General features: G+C 38.9%; 1 protein-coding gene across 2 annotated transcripts in view; it reads right to left on the bottom strand.

The window, feature by feature from the left end:
- The window catches only part of LOC122807796 (ubiquitin-like modifier-activating enzyme 1), a 2,541,412-nt gene that overhangs the window by 1,031,422 nt on the left and 1,483,710 nt on the right, over positions 1-26,280 (bottom strand). For both annotated transcript variants that reach the window (XM_044078854.1, XM_044078853.1), the window contains exon 21: positions 9,830-9,922. In XM_044078854.1, coding sequence (XP_043934789.1) covers positions 9,830-9,922 — 93 coding nt within the window. The remainder of the gene's footprint in view (positions 1-9,829; positions 9,923-26,280) is intronic.

Genomic DNA, 26,280 nt, shown 5'->3' with positions numbered 1-26,280 from the left:
CTCAACAACCAAGTTACACAGAGAACTCCTTAGCCTCACATGAAAGCTCTGAGCTAGATGAATAAAACTTTGCTGACAGTATGTGTGCAACTTGAGTGGTTGCTGAGATATTGTAAGTTGGTTACAAAATATTACAAACATAATAGTTACTGTGAGTTATAAAATTCGATTTAAGACCTAGAACCTAAAGAATACTACCACTATGAAAATATTTTGTGCTGAAGGTTTTGCCATTTATACTTCTTTCGTAACCCCAATGGTTCCAGAGATAGGAACATTTGTTTGAAATGTGAGGACATAATTTGGTTCTGTCAAAAGGCTTAGGAAGTTGGAAGTTACAATGCAAACTTCCTGAGCTCTATTGGAGTGAATGAGATAAGATTTAATTTTTGTTTGTCTACCCACCCCACTGTGCCATCTTAGTAATGGATGCTAACCCTAACCCTACACCTTAAAGTCATTTAAACCTTCCCATAACACTACCACTACAGAAGACAGACTCAGACATATAAATAGTCACACATACAGACAATACTATATCTATTCCCTAACCTATCCCTTCCCCTGCAATACACAAACTCACACACAAACACCCATCCTTCACTCATCTGTGACCCTAACCCTGACTCACATACACTCTCACCCCCCAAACCCATGTACCTGTATCAACATTCTACACCATCAACATATCCACCATTCAGATATTGTTACTATTGACATTACATCGCACCCCTGTGTTTGTCGAACAAGCGTACATCCAGTCAAATGCAGGGGAACCATAATATATTGTTTCTTGTTTCTTTCGGCTTTTCCCGGTTAGGGGTCACCACAGCGGAACTCCGGTCCGCTAATGAATGGTAGTTGATTTTTATGTGCCGAGTTACCAGCCCTGACGCACAACCTTCAATGAAGGTACGCCCATTCACGCATGTCTCCACGCAGAAGACGCTCTAGCTGAGAATCGAACCGGACAGCGTCTTACTGTGAGGCGACAATGCTACCGCAGCACCACCACCGCGGGTGGGAACCATAATATATATATATATATATATATATATATATATATATATATATATACACACACACACACACACATACATATATATATATATATATATATATATATATATATATATATATATATATATATGGATCTATCTTACTACGTCGACAAGTCAGAACGCCGACAGCGAGAACACCGATGCCAGAAGATCGAAAACGGAGAAGACCGACGGATCAAAACCCCGACGCTGAGAACATCGACATGGGAAAAGGCTGTGTATGTATGCGGTAGTGACGGACGTTAGGGTGTGAGTAAGGTAAGTGTGCGACTGTGATAGTTTGTGGGTTAGGGGCGGGTTAAGTGAGTTAGGGTTAGGGCGCGGGCTAGGTAAGTGTGCGACTGTGATAGTTTGTGGGTTAGGGGCAGGTTAAGTGAGTTAGGGTTAGGGCGCGGGCTAGGTAAGTGTGCGACTGTGATAGTTTGTGGGTTGGCTACGGGTTAAGTGACTTAGGGTTAGGGCGCCGGCTAGGTAAGTGTGCGACTGTGATAGTTTGTGGGTTAGGGCGGGTTAAGTGAGTTAGGTTAGGCGGGTTAGGTGAGTGTGCGATAGTGGCGGACCTTAGGGTTAGGGTTTGGGTTAAGGTTGTAGGTAGTTGTGTATGTGAGGTTTAGTGTTGGTTTGTAAGGATTTTGGTGTGCTTGTGTTGTGTGTGTGCTTTTTGGACCGGGGATTTGTTTTGTTTGTTGCTTGTCGGGATTATGGTGTGTCGGGCATGTGAGGTTTCGTGTTTGTGAAATGTCGGTTATGTGGTGTCGGTGATTTTGTTTTCGGCGTTTTGACTTGTCGACGTTGTAAGATAGATCCATATATATATATATATGTATATACACATACATACAAACACACACACACACACACACACACACACACACACACACACACACACACACACACGTACGCACGCACACACATATACATTCACAGACAACATAAAACAGCCACGAGCTTGATTGTTTTACAGAGGAGGGAGGAAACTGAAATACCCGAGAAAACCCAAGCAGATAGAAGAAGAATATGGAGACTAAAGATAGAGTTGTGAGGCAGTGATGATAACCACTAAGATAATATGATGAGACATGTTTACATGGAAAAGATATGCCAATCTATATCCTGAATAGTATGGCCAGTCACATCCCAGGTCACTGGTTTCTTGTGATCTGATACCTCCTCAGGTCCTGTCCTTAGTCCTGGTGCAGCCTAGCAAAATGGATGATTTCTGTTACTGGGACACTTCATAGCACCAATGATGGTACTGACCGCTAGTCCAGCATGAGGCTAGTATTGCCTCCTTTTCTCACCTGACTAATCATTGAGACATGCTGAAGCCCACAGCAGAAGGTGGTGGTTACCAAAGTTCCAGTGAAAATGAAGTGGTTCTGGTATCATTTTCAAAAATGATCCAAGATGGATCATTTGTGACTTTGCTATTATAACTTATGCTCCAGCTGTTATGATTTGTCGGCAAAAAACGTGACATATTATAGTACAAAATGATCTGTGTTGAGCCTGATGACACTTTAATGCTATATAACTTAGAAATGTTTCTTCCCTTCTTCATTCTTAGTTCTTCTTTATGTAGGGGAGTGTTTAATTCACTGTTTCCTAAATATTTGTTCAATCCCTATTTAATGAAGAATTCATTTGACATCACACAGTTACATGTACAAGAGGCAGTACATGATTTTCGTACAGTCACAGAGTGGCGAACGCCAGGCTACCTTTTTGGCTAGGCTTATATACGCCCTAGAGCCAATAGCTTAGTATCTACCTATGAACCTATATATATATATATATATATATATATATATATATATATATGGTTTCACTTCAGAATCCTGAAATATCACAATCCTGAATTTCAGAAAACTTCATAATCTGGAAGCCAAAAATCCTGAAAACTCAAAACCCTGAATCCCAAACGACTGAAAACACACAGGATACATATACTGACTATAGAGAACACAAACCAGATTACATTCCAACAAATATAAGCTCCCCCTGCCACTTAAATATATCAACTACAAGATTGCACTTCACTACACTATCATGAGTTATGTTGTAGTATAGTAAGTTAAAAGGGAATGTTACTAAGGTTACAACAGGCAGTCATGAACACATGTGATGGTATGTTTGCCATTTTTTTCTGTGGAGTGCAATCTTGGAGTTTATATATTTAATTAGCAGGGGTTGTGGGGGGCGCATACTTGGTGAAAGTGCTATCCTTTGTCTTGTATGTGTTTCTCTGTGTCCCTGTACTGGAATATTGTCATTCTTTGTGTCCTGTATATTTTCAGTATTTTGTGATTCAGGATTTTGACTTTTCTTGATTTTGGGTTCCGGATTATAAAGTTCAGGATTGTGATATTTCAGGATTCTGAAGTGAGACCTTTTATATATATATATATATATATATATATATATATATATATATATATATATATATATATATTGTGTGTGTGTGTGTATTTATATGTGTATATATATATATGTATACATATATAATTATATATATCTATATTTACATGCATATATATGTCTTAACTACTATTTTTTTTTTTAATTTGGTGGGATGCGCTTCATAAAGAATGCAGGCAGGGGATTGTAGACAGATGGAATAAACTGGAAAGACATCAGGAATTTGGGAGGTTTTCTTGGAGATTAGCACGCAGATGATTACCTGTTAATTTGCCAAATGTTCCTCACGATAAAAGAAGAACAGATGTGTTTAGTTATGGGTTGCAGAAAAGAGGAAGCCTAGTTCCATATTTTTCTCTCCTGCAGATGTACTATAGGTTATGTGGCCTTTTTAAAGGATGCACTAAAATTAGCAGGCCTTAATAAAATTAATGAAAATGTATTTTCTTATGGGTAAATGAAAGACATAGTCTAAGGTCTCTTGAACACTGTCACAATGTGAGCTTATATGCAATAAGGAATATCTGGATAGTGAGGCATGGAGTATTGTCTTACAATAAGCAATAAATTACTTTTTCCAGCTTACAGCTCTGTTAAGGTACCCCAATATTTTCGTTATAACATAAATTTCCAGTAATGAAGTTAGATTTCTTTGCATAGTTTCCTGCTTTTTATAATTCTCATTTTTGTCTGAATCCTTTTTTTTTTTTTTAATAAAATCAGTCCCTGCTCTATTCATTAAAAGAAATGATAGCTGTAATGTCTTTGATATGACCACTACAGGCAGATAAGACTTGAGTTTAATATCTTATTTGAAGGACAGCACTCCCACATAAAGTGTTGCGTTAGCATTGGAAGATGAATCCAATCAGCTGAAGTGGCATCCATGGCCTTCTGATTTTCTCAGCATGAATGCTAAGCATGCAACCTGCAGAGATGTTGACTGTGCGAAATATGTTCCTCTTCGCTGTGAGTCTGGGTATCCTACTTCTGGTGACAGCAGACATTCACAATTTTCTGCAGCCATGAGTCTTCAGACCTCAATTGTCTGTTATCTGCTGCAAGAAACAGTAGCCCCTTGCTGCGTTAAAGATGTGCCTGGGAAGGGTGAAGGCTCTAAGGTCTAAGTGTACCAGATATTTGCTTTTGGTACATGTGGCATTTGTATTAACTACAACTGTCCACTCCTAAATTGTATGTCAGTTAACCAAGATCCAGTTTTAAAAACTGTTTTTAAATAAAGTATATTTCATTAGTTCACTGAATGCTACCTCCACTGGAGTGGGGTATTTGTTTGAGGGGGGCTGCGTAATTACGAGGTCATAAACATGTAAATAACCATGATTATGTGTTGATCTTTGTGTGCACATTCCTAGACGCACATTCTATTATTATTATTATTATTATTATTATTATTATTATTATTATTATATGTACACTACATTACTGCAGTGTACAGTATGTTTATTTCCTTTTTGTCTTGTACAGATTTAATGTATTGCATTCACACAAGTGCACACATAGCAGTGTGTCACACCTAGATAATGGCACTATTAAATGGAATTTTGAAATTTTGTAAAGAACAATCTAATATGAAGCAATTTAAATAAAGTTAAAAGCATATCTCAAAGCTTACAGACTGCATTAAATACATTTTTGTTACCCCAGTAAACCACTAGGCACAATTGCATTTTTTCAGGGGGTTACTGTCTGATTAAATAATTTGCTCATTCACACAACAGACAAACGGAGGCAGAGATTCAAACCCAGGACTACAGGATCTTCATAGTCTCTATCCTCTATGGTAAATAAACACCACTACTAAACAAAATCTGGCCTATCAAGAGTGAAAAAATGATTTTAAGAATCTGAAAAACATAATTTGCTTTTTTTTTTAATAATGGAAAAGCCAAGAATTGAACCAGAGAAACTCTTACCTATCCAGTGTCCATAATTGCTTAATCATCTCCCTTAGGGAAAAAAAATAAGCAGCTACTGTATGGGGACAGCAAATACAGGTAAGTTTGAGTTGATCAGGAAATCACTCAAAGATCAAAAGACATAACTTGCCTTTTTGATCATTGAAAATTAGCATCCATGATCATGAGACATCCACCTACTACCCTAATATGTCCTACAACCCTTTTTCTGTGACCCACCCTCTGTGACAGACATGCAAAATCTTGATGTACCCCCTCCCACAGTGGCATACATCTTGGTCTTCCTTGTGAGACCCATGATCAGGATTGTACACCTTAGTCACCTGCCCTCAACCACAGATAGGTGATTCAGTAATCTGCTGCTAATGTCCCACCTCTATCAGGTGAGGCTTCAGAAGAAAGGAAACTATTTTACTCTATGAAACACAACATCTGTAAAAGACACCACTTTGTTGAGTTCCCCGACTCCCGCTGCCACTCTCAGATACTTCCCAGGAACATATTGCTAATGTCTTACCACCCTTGAGGTTCAGGGAGGTCATGCCTTATTCTGTCAACTTATAGTTATGCAAAGAACCTCTGAGATATTAGCCATTTCTTTAGTGTCTGTTTTAGCTAGAGGGGCAAATCAATTTGTCTACAATTTTATGAAATGAATCCGGACTTAATGAGGAAGAAATTATGGACATCACATGGCAATTAATATAATATTCAGCAATGTCAGCCATCAGAAAAATCTGCATCTACAAGTCTTTTACTTAGGAATTAATTCATTTAACATCTGTTTACCAGGAAAGTCCGACTGGGACAGAGCCCATTTTCAGCAGTGGACCACGGAGAAATGCTCCAGACACATGTCTTTGGAATGAGGGAGGAAACCCCCACAAACACAAGGAGGACATGCAGACTCTGCACAGAAGGCACCCCAGCCAAGAATCCAACCGGAAACCCCCACAAACACAAGGAGGACATGCAGACTCTGCACAAAAGGCACCCCAGCCAAGAATCCAACCGGAAGACCTCTAACTGTGAGGTGACAATGCTAACCACTGCGCCTCCCGCACTTTTACCACTTCATGAGTGTTTCTTACAAAAGCTGTATTATGTTTACTCTCAATATACCACCCAGCACCACTAGACTGGGGGATTCGTGCTGGACTCATTTTCCTGTGAAATGTAGAATGCATAGAAGGACCACGACACTGATAATTATTTTTGCTCATATTTAACACATTGCCCTTCCCCAATTCCACCACTTGAATTTCAGCTACCTTTTCACCGCTTACTCAGAGAAAGTTGAGGCCACTTTCTCCAAAATTCTTGTTGGTCAGTGCCACTGTTATTTATTTGGCCTCATCCTGCTTTGCTGCCACCACTCAAACCTCCATGTTCATCTCCATCTAGACTTCTTTCATCTGCCCATAATTTTTTTCTAATTCACTGCCTTAACCGTCAATCATAGCAGTTCCCTCTTCTCCTTATGTACTTCATTCAGACAACATGAAACTGCCTGGACCATTCCTTCCTTTCTTAATGTTTCAGTCGTCAGGCCTGCATTTCTTTCCACCATCGCCCTTCAATGTGTTTTACTGAAACTTCCATCTTCATCTTTAAAGTCAAGCTTTCTTAAATACAATCCTTTTCCACATAGCCATACACCGAGCAAATAATGTACTATAGTGTTCCTGTGACCTGCATACCCAGGGAACTACAAATAAAGACATGCATATGTAGGCAGCTCTGCTTTACACTCAGTAACTTAAACTTTGTCAAATAACATCCACAGCCCTTATCTAATTTCTTCTACAGCTTAACTGGTGCATGTCCAATCCCCTTGCACCAATGTCAATGAAATTAAACCACCTCAGAGATGAACCACATTACTGCTAATCTGTTCCCAAATGCTCCCAATCCCCTTCTTCATAAGATATTCCAATACCTTGATCTCTCTGGCTGGGATAGCATGACTTAAACCTTAAGCAACCTCATTGTCTTGTTCCAGTTCAACTAAGATTATTTCGTTGTTTATTTAACATTTGTTTACCGGGAAAGTCCGACTTGGAACAAAACCAATTTTCAGTGGAGATCCAGGAAGAAACACTCCAGATGCATGTCTTTGTAATGTGGGAAAAAAAACAGAACTCACAGAGAAAACCAACATGAATGCAGGGAGGACATGCAGACTCTGCACAGAAGGCACCCCAGCTGAGAATCGAACCGGAGAACCCCTTGCTGTAAGGTGACAACATTACCACTGCGCCATCCACAAAGTGCTTTCTACTGTTCAGTGATTTCATAATTACCAAATACAGTCAGGGCTTCCTCTGAAATTGATTCTGAAACATCTGGGTGTTTCCATTTCCTTTGCTAAGTGTGTGAGCTTTGTTAAGAGTTACTGTTTCAGTACACTTTGAACTGCAGAACTGTTCACAGGAAAAATGAGCAAATTTGAGCATACACTATGCAGAAAATGCCCAATAGCAACCAGAAAACCTCTGCAAACACAGTAAAGGCAAACAAAAATCCAGAAAAAATGCTGAGGTTAGGCTCCAGTGTCCAAATCAAAGTAAAAAAGCAGTCTTCAGTCTTCAATAAAGGTAAAAAAGCAGACTTGAATCGAAGAATAAAAGTATAAGAAGTCTTCTTTATTGTCACACAAGCGCTTTCACATATTGCTTCCTCAGGTGTATACTAACAAAGGTAAACCACACCTATATACTTAACTAAAATAATCATGTGACTCAATAACCCATTTACCATTAAAGCTGTATTCTCTCTTATAAATCAGAAAGCATTGCTTAAAGCTAAGTGTGTATGACACAACAAAAGTGTGACTATTTAATAAAATACAATAAATCTAAAATACATAATATATATCTAGAAGACATTCTATCTTCATATTCATAATGTAGAGCTTCTAAAAATATATATAGAACTTCTAAAAAATACATCAATTCTAATGCATCATTTTAATAAAATTCTTAAAAACATATAAATATAGATATTTCATAGCAAACATTGCATAAAAATATATTAATATATTAAAAACATAAACCCATAGCCATCTATTTACCTACGTAGCCCCCTTTTTCTTAAGATAGGCTTAATGGGCAAGCTGTCATTCAGCCTGTGACCAAAGTTGGCTCTCAGCATAGCTATCCATATTGCTTCAGCTTCTTCGGTTCTATCTCTAATGTCACTATTTCTCATATTCTCATATGTTCTTGCAACAATCATAAACCTAAATGCATGTTTTTGGCCTACCTTCAAAACGTGCTTAGACAAAGCGTTGTTCTCTGAGCCCTTCCCTATGTGGTATACATGTTCTCTAACCCTTTCTCTGAGGCTGCGGTCTATTTTGCCTACATAAAAACAGTTGCACTGGCCACAGATAGCAAGATAAACCACATGGGTGGTCAAACATGAACCACCAACCCTAAGCTCATAAACTGCATAGAACATATATAGATGTTCTAAATAGAAATAGATGGCTATGGGTTTATGTTTTTAATATATTAATATATTTTTATGCAATGTTTGCTATGAAATATCTATATTTATATGTTTTTAAGAATTTTATTAAAATGATGCATTAGAATTGATGTATTTTTTAGAAGTTCTATATATATTTTTAGAAGCTCTACATTATGAATATGAAGATAGAATGTTTTCTAGATATATATTATGTATTTTAGATTTATTGTATTTTATTAAATAGTCACACTTTTGTTGTGTCATAGACACTTAGCTTTAAGCAATGCTTTCTGATTTATAAGAGAGAATACAGCTTTAATGGTAAATGGGTTATTGAGTCACATGATTATTTTAGTTAAGTATATATAGGTGTGGTTTACCTTTGTTAGTATACACCTGAGGAAGCAATATGTGAAAGCGCTTGTGTGACAATAAAGAAGACTTCTTATACTTTTATTCTTCGATTCAAGTCTGCTTTTTTACCTTTATTGAAGACTGAAGACTGCTTTTTTACTTTGATTTGGACACTGGAGCCTAACCTCAGCATTTTTCTGGAAATTTGAGCATATGCATAAATCAGGAAATTAATGTACATGCTTAATTCTCAAAATATTTTGTCCTTACATTTTCTTGTGTTAGGATGAATTTACTTTAAAGTTTGCCATCCTTAGAAACTTGGACAGAATGACTAGAAAATGTGCCTTCTAAGAAAATAGAAAGAAACGTATAATTTTCCGGCAGGAAGAGAGTTAACAGCTGACAGCAAACACATTTACATGGAGCTTAAAAGGCAATAAATCTGAGCAGGTGTGCTTTTAGCACTGGCATTGTGTCAGTCACTTTTTGTTTACCTTTCTGAGTTTATATCACTTGTCCTAACCTGCTGTATCCCTCCTTCACCTGCTCCCAAAGAAGTCCCCTCCCCTAACTTCTTACCTTGTGTCGGTCTGCAGGGGGGATGCTGTAATTTTCTGCTCTCAGGTTAGAAGCTGCGGTAATGAAACCCATGTGATAGTTTGTGTCATCATCCTGTAAAATAAATTTAGAGCATATTCAACACATGCAGCGACAGAATTCAGAACACAGTGTAACTGGTTATTCTGACCTAGCCATGTTCTCAAGCCTGTCCCACAGAATGAAATGCATTATGGCTTTCAGTCTAAATATTTTCAATATGCTGATAAATCACTGTTCAGCTGTCATTGATGGTGAATCTACCCACAAATGCCACAGTTACCCCATTATGGTGAAGATGGAGTGACTGAATTTCATCAGCAGTGACTATATCCAAATATCTAATGTGTGGTAATTATTAATATATACTGAAATTATTTTCAAAACAACACTTCTTAACCTCCTTTAATGGCTTCATTGTATATCTGAACTTGATGACTGGGATGCATTGACAGCGAGTGGATACTTTTGGGAAACTGAATACACATACATATACCTAAGTAAGTGGCTAAGCATAGACAGTCAGTGGTCAAAATGCAGGAATACTGACAATGAAGCTTTACATTACTTGAAGTTATGATACTTTTTCTCATTTACTGATTTCAGTTCCTATTTCTTGAGTTTTAGAAAATTATATTTCTGAAGTCTGCAATGTCTGCTTACCTCTCCAGTGCAGATGGTCTTAGTTAATCTGATCTGTGTTCTTTGGCTGTTGGCAGTGAGTTAACACTAGCAGCTACTTTTCTATCACTGAACTGATCATTTTGTCATGATAAACCGTTTTCCACCATTAAAAAAGTCTGTTTAGCCAACCAAACTGCACACGTTAAGCTACATTTAGAAAGGGCACATACATATTATTTAAGCAATGCAATTGATACCATGTCATTTATGAAATAATTTGGAAATGGCTGTGTGACTACAGTGCAAAAACTACATTGCGAGCAGTCATTGAGGCATAACACTCTTCCGAAGACCTTTAGCCCACCAAGCAGGACAACTGAATACAAGTCAGATACTTTACATCCCCTCTAAACCATAAGAAAATGTGTTTAGCTTAATGAAGCACATATAAAGCATAGATCTGTATTTTATTCACATTTGCATATTTATTTACATCTGTTCATCAGAAATGTCTAGCTGGGAAATCCATTTTCAGTGGTTTATTATATTCAATAGTTTTCAGTCTTCAATATAACACATTCAAAATATCAAAACATATCGTACATCTATTATGTATTTCATAACAGGAAACAAAGCATTCAAATCAATAGAAAATGATGAACTACAAATCACTGTGTTCTTATCTCGCTGGCTATTAACTCCCTCCTTTCTTTACTTCAGCAGTTCAAGGCCTGGTGTCAGAACTGTTTAGATTGGATGCAACACATTGAAGAGATCGACCTCTGTTGACCATGATTAGTACAAACGTTTAATAATGTTTTAATTATAAATTATTATACTATATTTACTGCTCTGTGAAGTAATGCTTGGGTTGGTTCCCTAAACAAAGGTCTGATGAGGGAGTATGCAACCTTCAAGATAATGTACTAAACAGGCTGACAGCAGTTTGAAAAAGACATGGAAACCAGAAACAAGTGTTGGACATTTGCTGCAGTTCATTAAAGACCAACAAAATATTGTTCACACTTATTTTTTTAGCATGGAGGCTGCTCAGAAAAGTAAAAGTTGCCTTTGTTTTTTGCAATAGTTTTTCTTTTCCTTAGAAATATTTCACACCTCTCTTTCTTTGTATCAGCATGCAAGTAAAACCATTTGCCTAATTGGACCTCCACACAGATTTGGGTAATGGTACCAACATGCCTCATCAGCAAAGGGAAAGGAAAAAAATGTAACACAAAAGAAAAAACATAAGACCGTTTGCATGAAGTATATATGAATTCCTAATGCAATGAGAGCTGCCAGAATCCCACAGGCTTGTGATGGGTTACTAAACAAAGATATGGGGTACATTGCCTCACCAACCACCATTGATACTTTTCTTTTAAGAAAACTGTTCCTCTCCCCCCTCTTAGCTGTCTTTTAAGACAAAATCCTTAATGTTAAGGAAAGCCTTCTACATTGTGCATCTGATAAATAAGGGCATCGCATCCAAGACTAAGGATATTATAACTCCTCTGTACTCGACCCTCACCAGACCACTAATTGAGTGACTAAGGATATTATGACTCCTCTGTACTTGACCCTCATCAGACCACTAATTGATTACAATACTCCCTTTTGCATGTACCTTACCAGACAGGTGCAGCAGCTGGAGAGACCACCGAGGTTTCTCACCACTAAAATTCAGGGCCTTCAAAAACATGACCTACATAGAAAGACTGAAAGCCATGCCACTGTACTTTGTATGCTATATGCTTCTGGGGCAACTTGTGCCTGACCCTGCCCTAATATAAATGCTGCACGTCCACAAATCAAATGTGACATGATTCCCTTGCTCCAGGGATCTCAGCCTAGCCTGTGACACTAACAGAACATGCTGGAGAGAGATATATCTCCCAGAGATTGCCTCTCCTCTGGAATAAACTCCCAATTCATGTGAAGCAGAGCTCCTCAATGACCCTATTTAAGCGCAACCTAGACAACTGGATGGGCGACAATAAATTCACTATTGGGATGGCACCTATGTCCCTCACAGACAGGGGCAGTCAGTGCTGATCATAGGCTTGGTTTGTGAATAACTATCATCTAACTTAGGTCAGTTAGGGAACATGGCTATAACATGTCTAGGCTTGTAAAGGCCCTAGGGCCATTAGCCTAGTAACCTCCTATGAATGTATAAACATGAAGAAAGGTAACCATTTGAAGTGTTGTGACCCACTGCACTGAGTTATGGAAAAATGTACTTACAAGTCCAAGATAACCATTTCCCAGAATATGCCCTTTTCTATGAGGTATGGTGATTTCAGAGTTGGTATATACAAGCTGGGGAGGGCTTGCCCCTCTGCAAAAAATAAGTTTAAAGGAGAACAGTGATGTTCAAGATTTGTTCTTCTCCTGGATTTGCTATCTTTTTTTTTTTCAATGTGTTGACTGACATTTAACATTTCAAGATCTGGCATTTCACTAAGGAGCCAAGTTGGCTCTATGTAGGTTCATAAAACAGTTATTATGCCACATAGGTCATCATAATTTTCAGTTGTTGTCTTACTTTTGCTGAGGTGGACATGATGGCATCCAATGATGCAAGTGTCCACTAAGGGATGTTGGGCTGATGTCCCATCACTAATTTTAAGAAAAAAAAAGAACAAATATTGTTTGCATATTTTCTCGTACATACTTTAATCCTAGTCGTTGTTGCCTCACAGCAAGAGGTTCTCTTGTTCGATTCTCGGCTGGAGTGCGGGGAGTGCCTTCTGTGTGGAGTCTGCATGTCCTCCCCGCAGTTGGGCAGGCATTCGAAAGACATGCGTAAATGGGCATGCCTTCGTTGAAGGTTGAACGTCGAGCTGGCACCTTGGAATTCGTGAAAATCTACTGCCAATCATTAGCGGACCAGAGTTCCGCAGTAGCGACCCCTAACTGGGAAAAGCCAAAAGACAACAACAACAACAACAACTTTAATCCTAGTCACAAGTCAGTGTAAATTATATATGTAAGTTATATATATTTTGCGTTGGCCCGCTTTATCTCATGAACTGCTAATTTAATGAATGTAAGTTGCCCACCCCTAAGATCCCTGAAAGTGCCTGGAGTGGCTACTTCTTCTACTTTCAGCTTTTTCCCAGTTAGGGGTTGCTACAGCAGATCACCTGTCTGCTCATGATTGGCAGTGGAGTTTTTACAGTGTTGAGTTATCAGTCCAGTGTCCAACCTTCCATAGAAGGCACACACATGCACGCACTCACACCTAGGGCCAATTTAGAGTGTCCAATCCACCTACAGCATGTCTTTGGGATGTGGGAGGAAACCGGAGCACCCGGAGGAAATCCACACAACCACAGGAAGGACATGCAGACTCCGCACAGAAGGCACCCCAGCCGAGGATCGAACCGGAGAGCCTCTTGCTCTGAGACGGCAACGCTAATCACTGCACCACTGCGGCCATCCCTTGGAGTGGCTACTAAAATAAATAAATAAATAAATACATACATACATAAATAAAATGTTTTCAGCACTGATGCTGGTCTGCTTTTATTGCAGCCCAACAAATGTGACAGTTTCTGTACTGAATCCCATGCGGTTACACCAGCCAGTAATGTCTGTAGTGCCCCCCTCCACTGTATACTTAAATGCTTCACTATACAAATGCTACTAACTCGAAGATGGTAGGGCAGTAAGAAGTAAGAGTTACTGGCCACACCTGCAGACAAATCACAGCTTCAACAGTCAGCTGCCAAAAGGTGGCCAGTTTCATATATATGTAGATGGTTCCCCTTCAAAACATCTAAAACTCATAACATCGAAAACTCAGAACACTGAAACGTTGCATCACAACATCAAAAACTACAAAGCACATGTAAATAACACCCCCTCCACCTATAACAACACCAAACTAACAAACACACTTTTTACTACGTTTCTGCAGGGGGCAAGCCCCCCTGCACCCCCTATGTGGGGGGCTCTAGCCGCCACACCCCCATAAATTAAATATACCAACTCCGAGATTGCACTACAGTAGGAAAAAGTTAATTTCCTAACCCCACTGTATCGTGCTCACCATAAGGAATATACATATAATGTCTAAATCACTTACCTGTATGGCCTAAAAGCACGTACAGAGTGGGAAAATAAACACTATACAAATAGCATAAATTCCTAAATTATATAAAAAATAACTAGATAAACAAAATCTACAACATTTTATAGCGATACCACAAGACTGACAGATTAAACTATAACATTTACATGTTTGGTGATGCACTACTCGATGTTATACATTTCCAGTGTTATGAAATTCAGTGTTATGAGTTTTCGATGTTATGGTCTCAGTGTTTTGAGATTCAATATTATAAGATTTAGATGCTCTGATGGGGAACCATGTAGATATATATATTTACAGCCAAAGATATAAAGTACAAATCAGGAATGACACTCAAGCCATCAAAAACAGAAAACACCACACATACAGATCTACTGAAGATAAAATTTAAATATAGCATTTAACACATTCAGCAAATGTTTACAAAGTGACATAATATTCTGACTGAACAAAATGTCTGTCTGAGGACAGTCAACATAGGTTCATAGGTGATTACTAGGCTAACAGCTTAAGGACCCTTACAAGTTTAGACAATATAATCTGATATTACCTGATATATGGCCCCTAAGGGCAAGAAGATGCAGTGGACTTGTGCCTGTGCATTGAGTATCTTACAGACTTACCCCTGTACATAAGGGACACAGGCACTCCCCTAGGTGTGAATTTGCAATTCCCCATCCATTGATCCAAACTGCATTTGAAGAGGGCCAGGGAAGGGCTCTGCTTAATGTGAATAGGAAGCCTGCTCTACAGAAGGGGCAGTCTCTGAGACACATGTCAGCCTCTTCAGCATGTTTTGTTTGAGTCGCTGACTAAGTTTAGATCCCTAGATTGGGTGACCTTTGTGCTGTTTGACTTGTGGATGTGTAGCAGCTCAATCAGGGTTGGATTTGTGAGTGCCTTGTAAGCCAGGAATAGGTCACCCCTTAATAGTCTGTAGGAGACAGAGTAAAGGAATAGGCATAGGACATGTTGTTAACACCCTGTATTTTCTTTGTGAGGAACCTATGAGATCACTCCATCAGCTGTAAGTGCCTAGTCAAGTACATGCCAAATGGCACACTGCACTTGACTACTGGTCTAATGAGGGCTGAGTACAGTAGGACTATAATTTCCTTGGATCTGTTTGCTATACCTTTACTTATAAGTTGTGCCACATAAAAGGATTTCATCACCATTATGGACACATGGCTGTCAAAGTTCAGGCTACTGTCTGTCTGCGTACCTAGATCTCTCACCTTAGAGTCCACTCTAACGGACGTGCTATTGTTGCAATTTGCAAAGGTAATTGATGCCCCAAAGGGTATGATAATGCATTTTTTTGCAATTAGTTGTAGGCCATGGTTCTGGCACCAATCATCTGTCGGATCTAGACCCTCCTGAAGGATATCTACATCGTTGGGGATTCAGTGTTTGCCCCCAGCTTGCAGCCGTTGGCAAACTTTGTCATCCAGAGGCCTTCCACATTTGCCTTGACTTCAGAGAAGTTTATTCCCAACAGGTGTGGTCCCAGTACTGATCCCTGTGGCACACTACTAAGTAACTTCCCTCTTGCTGAATTTGGACTCACCCACTTTAACCACTTGTGTCCTGTCCATGAGCTAACTGGCTATCCATCTGGTAACCCAGTTTTGTGAGTTTATTTATAATTCCCGAGGGAGGAACTGTGTCAAATGCCTTGACCAGGTCTAGGTAGGCAGTATGTACTGTTTTACCCTCATCCATGGCTTTAGTGACTTTCTCAAAGAAGTCTGCCAGATTCAGTAGGCATGACTTGCCCTTGATTAAGTCAAATTGGCTCAGGTACAGTGTTTGGAGGTCTCCTATGTCATTATTTATCAGGTCCATGATTATTCTTTTCATGGTCTTACATATAGGACTACTCAAATGTATGGGTCTGTAACGTCCCAGGTCAGTAAATGGTCCCCATTTATGGAAAGGGATGACTGTTGCTGTTCTCTAGTCTATTGGGACAAAGCCAGTCTGGAAGCTGTGGTTAAACAGAGATCCTAATGGGTCTGACAAATCCTGGTTAGAGTCTGGAGGCTGTGGTTAAACAGAGATCCTAATAGGCCTAAGTCCTGGTATGAGCTGTTTAAGAGGCAACATAGTATAATGGCAGGCCCCATTGAAGCCATGATTTTAGCTTTAGAGGGTGCAGTAGCAACCTGTTCTTTGCTGATAATTGGAGGTGGTGTGGTGGACGGTATTTCTTGAGGGAGAACTGGGGGTGATGGGGAGGTGAAAAATGAGCTGAATTTGTCAGCCAGTAGATTTGCTATGTCTTCTGGCTGAGTATAGGTGATGACATCTACAACTAATTCTTCAAATTGTTGAGTCTTGCCCTTAAGATTGCAAACATAAGTGAAAAATGCTGTATGGTTATCTTAAGCTTTGGTGGCTATTTTTACTTCAAAGTCTGCTTTCAGAGACTTGACTAGTACCCTGATTCACTTGTTTAGACTAATAAGGGACCTATTGCTCTGTTGTGCACATTCTTTCTTACTTCAACACAGGATTTTCTTTCTGTAGTTATACAACTTATTAATATCAGATTGGTTTGTTTTTTGTGGTTTGACCTGGGATTATTTCGATCTGATATGGCTGTTTCTATGCAGCTGTTTATATGCTTTTGTGTGTGCCTCTACATACGTTTTTGTGTTTTCTGGATTTGGGGGAGTTTGGAAATTAGTTAGGCCATCCCCCAACAGGGAGTAATTTACCTTAGAGAAGTTCTTAAAAGTTTTTGGAGTTAGGAGGGAAGACTAATTTTACCTTTATTTCAAGGGAGACCACTTTGTGATCTGATCTTACCAATGAGGACATCATTTTGGGAAGGGGGGGTGAATCACTCTCCTATATTTATGAGTACCAGATCTAGGATATCTGTTCTTCTAGTGGAATGCAGAATAGACGCTCCAGGGCATTTGAATTTACAAAGTCAAGAAATCATTGGGCCTGCATGTTAGTGGTTGTGTATGCCTCCCAATTAATGGAGGGGTAGTTAAAATCACCCATGAGTATCATTTTGGGCTGGTTGGTGAGTGATTCTAATAACTTCTGGTATAATGTATGTCTTTTCTGGTTCATGGTCGGGGACCTGTAGATAGCAAGAATATGGTAATGTACTTTTCTCATGGTTAATTGGACATGGAGTAGCTCAAGCATGTCATATTGTCTGACCAACCTTGAGGTGTGCATACCCTTTATCTAGATAGATAAACCTCTGCCTTTTGCTCTTTCATCATCAGTGGGTAGACAGACTGTATGAAAGATATGATTGCCATGCACTGCCAGAGTGCTTTCCTTGACTTTAAACCATGTTTCAGTAACTGCACAGACCTTCTAGGGAGTGCAGTTTCTTGTTGAGACTCCTAGCACTGACCAGTAACACCTTTAGCTTGCCCTGAGTAGCTTTTGTTATGCTGGAAGGTTTGTCTGTTTGGCAGTGTCTAAAACAGGCACTATGGAGATGGATAATGTTTTGGCTAATATTTAAAAGCCTAAAGGTGACAGGTGATAATCATTCCTGGCAAAGCAGCATGGCCTATCAACCACGTCCTCCCAGGCAGACAAGAATTGGACCCCTTTGGAATGACTATTGGGCCTCTGTTGTATGGTAACCCATCTAGTTGAAATTTTACTTGTAAAATTCACCTTTCTGAAGCCATCATTAAACTAATAAAAATTATTTACTTGGAGGAGCTTCAACTTCCATCCACAAACTAAGCATAAGACAGCAAATAAATCTTTCTAGTCATTAAGCAAATAAAATCATCATACTGAAGATTTCCTGATCTACACTGAAACTGTCAATTCATTTCAATGTACCCAGCACCTGAAAAGTGAAACAACCCAGTATATAAGTATCACCATATCTATCGACTATCAGGAACTGAATTTTGTTATTTCTTGCTCTTATATAAGAACCACTGTTAGCCAAACAGGTCTCCAAAGGCATTTTAGTCTTTGCTGATACCCTGAAGGGGCTATCGGTGAATACCATGAAGGGGCTATTGTTGATGAGTTTGCATTTTTCCTCACTGTTGCATGACAGTAAAAATGGAGTATACATATTTGGGGATTCAAGGGACCTGCTCCCTGAAAAAAAAAGTATAGCTTGAGGTTCATTTAAATTGGCATTTAGTAATATTATTTTCCAGTATTTTAAATTGCTGAAATTTCCTTCTGTCAGTGAATACAAATTCACACTTTTGACTGTTTGGTTTTACATGCTGATTAGTATAAGTAAGTCTAGACAATAACTATTTCACAGTGTTTTCTTTCAGACACAGTGCTTCAAACATTTAAGGAAATATCGGACTATATTATGCACCAGTGTCCACTGTAAATACATTACTTGCAGGATTCATTTTGAGCTTTTCCTCCCATACGTCTTATGCAGTTTCTTGAGGTCATAACCTCTCCGTACTGTTATCATGCATGTGCTTGGTTTGCATTCTGTGTACTGTGCTCAAAAGTAGATAATTTTCATGAATTGTTGACTGCTTATTTCTTTCACTGTATACACTTCAGAAAATTAATCTTCCGTTCACAACTTCTATACATTTGTTCAATAGAATGCCATTTATTTTAATAATGATTACAGCCACACTTGCTGCAAGATGTTTTCTCTGTTATATTGAACTTATTTCTCATACTTACCAGTGAGTTCTCAACTCATTTTCCTGTATTTTTTATTTGTTTTTTACTTATTCACACTGAACTCTGCTTAACAATTACAAGCGTAAACTATTTTGTACAATCATGGTCCGACTTCAGACCAGTGACAAGTGGAGTACCACAGGGTTCAGTCCTGGGTCCTCTCCTGTTTGGTATCTACTTCTCTGAAGTACAGGCTAACACAGAAGGTCTTTGGCTAATGAAGTTCACAGATGACTACAAACTAGGAGCCATAATCGAAACTCCTAATGATTTGGACATCCTACAAAAGGGCCTCACTAAGACAGATGCCCTGTGTCAAAGCCATGGCCTCAAGCTCAATGCCAAAAAGTGCATTGGTATCCCCTTTGGTAAAAACTCTGTACCCATGAACTACAACATAGGCGGTAGTATACTTAACACCGAAAGTGTGATAAGAGACCTTGGGACACAGGTGGACAGTAGTATCTCCTTTGATAATCACATCGTCACAGTAGTCAGGAAATCCTTCTACTTGGCACACCTCATCACAGAAGGTTTCTCATCCAAAAAAAAAGAGGTCATTGTTCCCCTCTACTCATCACTCATTAGACCCATTATAGAGTACAATGCCCCTTTTGGTATGTATCTCACAAGACATCTACAACAACTGGAAAGGCCGCAGAAATACCTCACAAAGAGGATTACTGGCCTCAAACAGATGCCCTATGCAGACCGTCTGAAGAAACTCCAGCTTTACTCTGTTGCATATCGCCTACTCAGAGGTAATCTCTGCCTAACATACAAAGCTATGTCAAACCCAGAGCTGTTGGACATGCCAATCCCAATCCCTCTGAGCTACACACTCTAGGGACCTAAACCTTGTCACCACAATAAACAGAACATGCCGGAGGGATAGATTCCTATCCCAGAGACTTCCCATACTCTGGAACAAACTACCTATCTATATCAAACAAAGCTCCTCATTAGTACTCTTCAAGAAAAATCTTGATGATTGGATGGAAAATAGGAAATTCACCCCGAGGATCACCTCTGTGGCTCTGCTCAACAGTGGCACAGGAAAATAATTTTCTTGGGTGGCAAAAGCCAGGGTACCCTTTTAGCTGGGCTTGTATAAGCCTCAGGGCCAATAGCCTAGTATCTACCTATGAACCTATGCAAGAACAAATAATATAGTGGTACGTTTTGAGCACTTTTTAGCATATCAGATAGTCATTCAAAAATTCCATCTGCCAAGAATTTGTAATAAATTACAATTTCAGAAAGAAACAGTCCCCAAATCAAACCAATTTGATATTTATTCTTTATATTAGCTGCTGAAGAACCGAAAGCTTGACAGCATTAGAAAAAAAAAAATCACCTTTACATTACAAAGTTATATTCACAATTAAATGAATCAGTATAAGTTTCAAATTCTGTGTAATCAGATCTAGATGTTGCATTACAGAGATTAGTAATTTTACATCATTACCTACACGAAAGACTACTCATTTCCATTTTATAGCAATATATATTTTTTTAGCAGCCACCATTACAGGATCTGGTAAAATTATTTCAGTTCTGATTAATGTGTTTACATTCCTTATACAAAGCCAAAATATAGATGCAGTAGCATCAGGCCAAAGTGAGCCATATATTTCATGCAAGTTTTGTTTTAATCACTATAACTCAAGAGACATTCCCAAAATATAATACAGAAATTATCTAGTATGAAGGGCATCTGGTGTAAAACCTTTGCCAAATGACATATGCGGACAACAATACAGATTTCCATACCGGATTGGTCGAGGCCCGGGTTGGAAACCATGCCCGAAGGCAGCAAGAAAGAGGACATGCAGGTGGTTGGTGTGACAGAGTAAGATGCAGAGGACAGGAAGAAATGAAAACAGATGATCCGCTGTGGTGACTCCTAACAGGAACAGCCGAAAGAAGAAGAATTCTGCATTATACATTAATCAAATTGGATACTGTAGAAAATATTCTGCTAAGTGTAAAAAACAAACACTGCCAACAAAAAACCTGTTTCCAGCCCTTTCTGTATCTTAAAATCCATATTACACACATCCAACTAGCTCTTCAGTGGTATCTTTTAATTGTGACAATTTTACTCACTCACTCTGTATACATCAGTCATATTATTTAATGTTAAACGTGACTCTCTCAGTAACTTCCTTGTCTGTTCATTTCTGACACCAGACATAAGTCTGCTATGTCTCAAGTCTTTCTTTCAGTTCTTTAATTCTGTTATATAACCATCAAAAGGCTCAAGAAGACCTTGTGCCTATGTGAAGCGCAAATAATGAATAAATGGTGGATCTTCATTCAGTGCAATAACCTCTCTTTCTGACTCTTAAAACGTAATGCATTATAAACTTACAGGGCAACTTTTAGTACCCTAAGCATGTTCAGGCTTCTCAGATACATGAAGTGCAAACAGAAATAAATCAGATTTATGAATTTACTCCTTCCAACTCTCACTTGAAGATGATTTCACTTTTTTAAATTACTTTGAAGGTACAGGTTTCTAGGTGGCTACAGCTGAATCCCTTCTGAAACAGAGGAAGTTACCAATTTTTAATTCTGTTGCCATGTAACATTTGGTATTTAGGATGCATTAAATAACAGAACAACCACTAGTTACATAAGACCTGCTTCAACATTCTAGATTTCAGATCATGAGGCTGCAGGACACCAAACTACATGGTATACATTCTGAAATCTGGCACAGACATGGTATACATTCTGAAATCTGGCACAGATTAGAGGTGCCATTCTTTGTAAAAGTATACAGATACATTACAACTGGCATTGTTAGGAGGATCACTACTCCTGTGTCAACATCAACTGCTTGTTAGAGATATCCATATGAACACTCATGTCTTGCAGGTGATGTCAGAGTATAGTCAATTAGGCAGTCATTAGTGATTTTACATGTATATTTACACAATATCTGATTTCTGTGCATTTCCTTAATATTTAACTTGAATCTGAGAAAACAATACCTTAAGTTGACTGGACATTCAGCCAGTGCATGAACTGAGATGCATACCTTAAAGAGCTAGGGTTCCCCTTGCTTATTTATTTTGTAAAAGGCAAAGCACAATAGCATATTTTAACATCACTTTATGGAAATAGTGTAATGCCAAGACTATTTTACCATGATTTTGCAAAGCTAACAAACATGCATACAATTTTAGGATTGTGGCAAACATCATGTTGGATGAACAGCACTTTTCTGACAGCAAGTAGCAAAAATGTAAGTGGACCGATATCTAAAATTAACAGAGAAAGTAAAGGACTCCTGTTTACATTCTAATATAATAGCTACTCAAATCAGATGAAGTATTTTTTAACAGAAGGGTAGATGCTGCAAGGTTCAGTTCTGATGACAAGACATAAGAGGCAGTAATTGTGGGCTCATCGCTCATTACACTAAGATCGGGGGCGGACAGGTTGGGACTGTTGTATATTCTGTGATAGCGGTGCTGACGTATTATTGTTTCAGTGCTCCTGGATAGTCACACCGAGGGAGTGTTGTGCTGCCCAGGACATACTTGCTAAAATAAATGACTATTGGGAATATGTCAGAGCCACTGTTATGCTAAATGGAATGATTTAAGGAAAGACATGGCATCAGAGGAGGCCTCTTTGTGTCCCTTAGATAGTTTTATGTCACAGTTTTTCCATGACACTACAATTAATGAGTGGAAATATGAGATAGCCAAACCCTCTCTGTCTGTGTAACTATTTCTTTCCCTCAACTATTATACTGAACTGGCATCAATCAAACCATCATTGTCCAGCAAACAACATCCAAGACTGAGGTTTACCCTAGGAAAGGACCCTAATAAGAACCATGTGAGCGACAAGCATATTAATAATTTATGTTATTTACTGTTATGTATAACATAGCTATCCTCTTTCGGCTTTTACCGGTTAGGGGTTGCCACAGCGGAACTCTGGTCCACTAATGATTGGCAGTAGATTTTTACGTTGCCAGCCTAACACCCAACCTTCAAAGAAGGCACAGCCATTCACGCGCACACATACCTGCATGTCTTTAAATGTCACTCGACCGCGAGGAGGACATACAGACTTCACACAGAAGGCACTCCTGCCGAGAATCGAACGTGAGAACCTCTTACTGTGAGGCGACAATGCTAGCCACTGCACCACTGTGGGCATTTCTAACATAGCTATCCTATGCCTGTGAAATAAACATGGCAGGGTCTTTTGTAGAGAACATACACTCCCTCTAGAACTAACATCTTCCCTGGTAATTTTCTTTATACTGGAAGATGTGGCCTTCTCTTGAGCTCTCATGCTTCTTGTCTATTCTATGCTGTATACCCATTGCAAAAGTCCTCCGCCACTTTACCTTCGTTGCCATTCATTACCTTACGTTGCCATTCATTACCTTACTTGTTCTTTGCTGCAGTATAAATCCGTCTTCCCCTATAACTTCCAATGACTTCACTGTCTGTAGCTTGTAAATAGTGACCTTTCCCTTACTGAAACAAAACAAAGGTAATACACTGCAGTATTTAGTATCTTAAAAAAAATGGATTTGATGTGGTCAAGGTGAAACAACAAACTCAAATGAATTCACCTAAACAAAATGCCACTCAGGGGAAGAATTTTATTTAGTGCTTTCATCCAACACTGGGCTTCTTCTAAATGAACATTGCTACCATATCATGACCTTTTATGATATGGTAGCAATGTTCATTCTGAAGAAGTCCAGTGCTGGATGAAAGTGCTAAATAAAATTCTTCTCCTGAGTGGTGTTTTGGTTAGGTGAATTTGTCTGAGTACTTAGTATCTCTTTAGACGGGCTTTTCTACTATCTACACCTGCACCTGGTTAACCCCCTCCTTTCAGACTCTTTCTGTTAACCCCATATAATTACTATGACACTGTAACATTGCACCTTCTGCTATTATTCGCTAACTCGTTCTTTCTCCTAACAACTTTTCTAGTGACATCACAGTTTTACTCTTTCTACCACGTAAGACTTCTTACCTTGCTCACCTCTAAGTCTACAGATATTTTTTTTCTCCCCTTCCATACTTCTTTGCCATTTCAGCTCATTCAGAAACTTCTACATAAATTCCCCTCTGCTGAGATCCTTGCCTCACTGTAAATTAAATGAGCATAAAACGCTATGCTTAACTGCCCTATATATTCCCCAGGAAATAACATCCATATTCTGGAAGATTCTTGGCTGGAGTGCGGGGAGTGCCTCCTGTGTGGAGTCTGCATGTCCTCCCCGCGGTCGAGTGGCATTCCAAAAGACATGCGTGAATGGGCATGCCTTCGTTGAAGGTTGGGCATCGAGCTGGCAACTCGGCACCATAAAAGTCTACTGCCAATCATTAGTGGACTGGAGTTCCACTGTGACGACCCCTAACCGGGAAAAGCCGAAAGACCAACAACAACATTCTGTAAAACATCCTACACTGGGTATCTACTTTCACTTATCATATAATAATAATTCCCGTTCACTAGTATCATTCTATCTGGTTTCAAACAACTCATAACTTCCCATACTCACTTCAACAAAGCTAACAACACTGGAACTACTCTGTACTAAATCCTAGTCTGAAATCTAAACCTTTACGACTCTTCAATAAACCCTCCCAGACTCCCTCACTGATCACCATCCCACCTATGTTCAGAGAGACTAGCAACTCAGCATATCAGAAAGCATCTTCATAAAGACTGCTATAACCACTCAAATTTTAATACCAAGATCTTTAACAACATCCTTAATAACATTAATTGGTCCATCCTTTATTCCCTACCCCTGGATAATGGTGTTCTAAAATTTAATACAATATTTCTTGACATTTTCAATAGCCTCGCTCCTATACCTGCAAACAACTTCCAAACATGACAAAAAAAAAAAAAGTTACTGCTGATAAGAAATATTATTACTTCAACCCAGAGGATAACCAAAAACACAACCTCCCCAAAAGTTTGGTCGACTATCAAGAAAATATTACATCCTGGAATTCCTAGTATCCATAACCCTTGTCCAGATATCTCACCCTTAGACACTGCATCTAAATTTAACGCCACCCTCAGCCCAAACACCCTACATATTCCTGCCCACTCGACAAACTTCAAAGCTCTAACAATATCATTTTAAACTTAAAATGTGTCTCTACTTCCTATATAAAAACTTATTACAGAAACCTAAGCCCTGCTCAGCCTCTGTAGACAGTTTCCCATAGGAAGATCTAATGATTGCTGTCCTCTCTATTGCATACTCAGTCTCTAGCTTAATCAGTCGATCCATTTGTGAGTCATATGTCGCATCTTCTGGAAAACATTTTACATCTTTCCTCTTCATAAATGGGGAACCCCCACTGAAATAACAAACTTCAGACCAACTGCAATCTTGTCCCCTCTTTCCAAGACTTTAGAAAAATGTATTCATAAACTTTTACAATACTTTCTCCAAGAAAATTATTAAACTCTACCCAACACAGCTTTTGCCTAGATCATAGCACTAAACTGCCCTTGTTGCCCTTTTGGACCACATTATTAAAACCAGAGATAATTTACTTTCTTATATCTTTTTTAGCTCTATCTAAAGCTTTCAATACAGTCTTACTTACCAAACTACTCTAAAGAAATGTCTGCTTTAGGCTTTTCCAGTACAACAGTCACTTGGTTCTCTAGCCACCTATCTAAACAGCTGCAATCAGTTAAATGGGTCTCTGCTAACTCATCTTTTCTCAAAATTAATACAGGTGTTCCACAAGGCTCCATGCCTGCCCCTCTTCTTTTTAACATATTTATAAATGCTCTACATACATCCTCCCAACAAGCTACATTTATGCAATATGCAGATGACGCCACTGTAATTTGCTCATCTAATAGTCCTTTCCAGTTAGTCTATCACTTAGCAGGCTTTCAACTCTATTGAAAACTGTCTCAGTGACAATCCGTGCTTCCTAACTCCAAATAAAACAAAACTGCTCTTATTTCTCCCCAAATCCCAAACACACATAAAAGACACCTTCAACATATCCTTTCTCAA

The sequence above is a fragment of the Protopterus annectens genome, chromosome 7.part1, assembly GCF_019279795.1.
Source record: "Protopterus annectens isolate FY-2018-M chromosome 7.part1, PAN1.0, whole genome shotgun sequence".
Taxonomy (NCBI): Eukaryota; Metazoa; Chordata; order Ceratodontiformes; family Protopteridae; genus Protopterus; species Protopterus annectens.
Note: the sequence above shows the minus strand (reverse complement) of the source record. Positions and strands in the feature narration are given on the sequence as shown.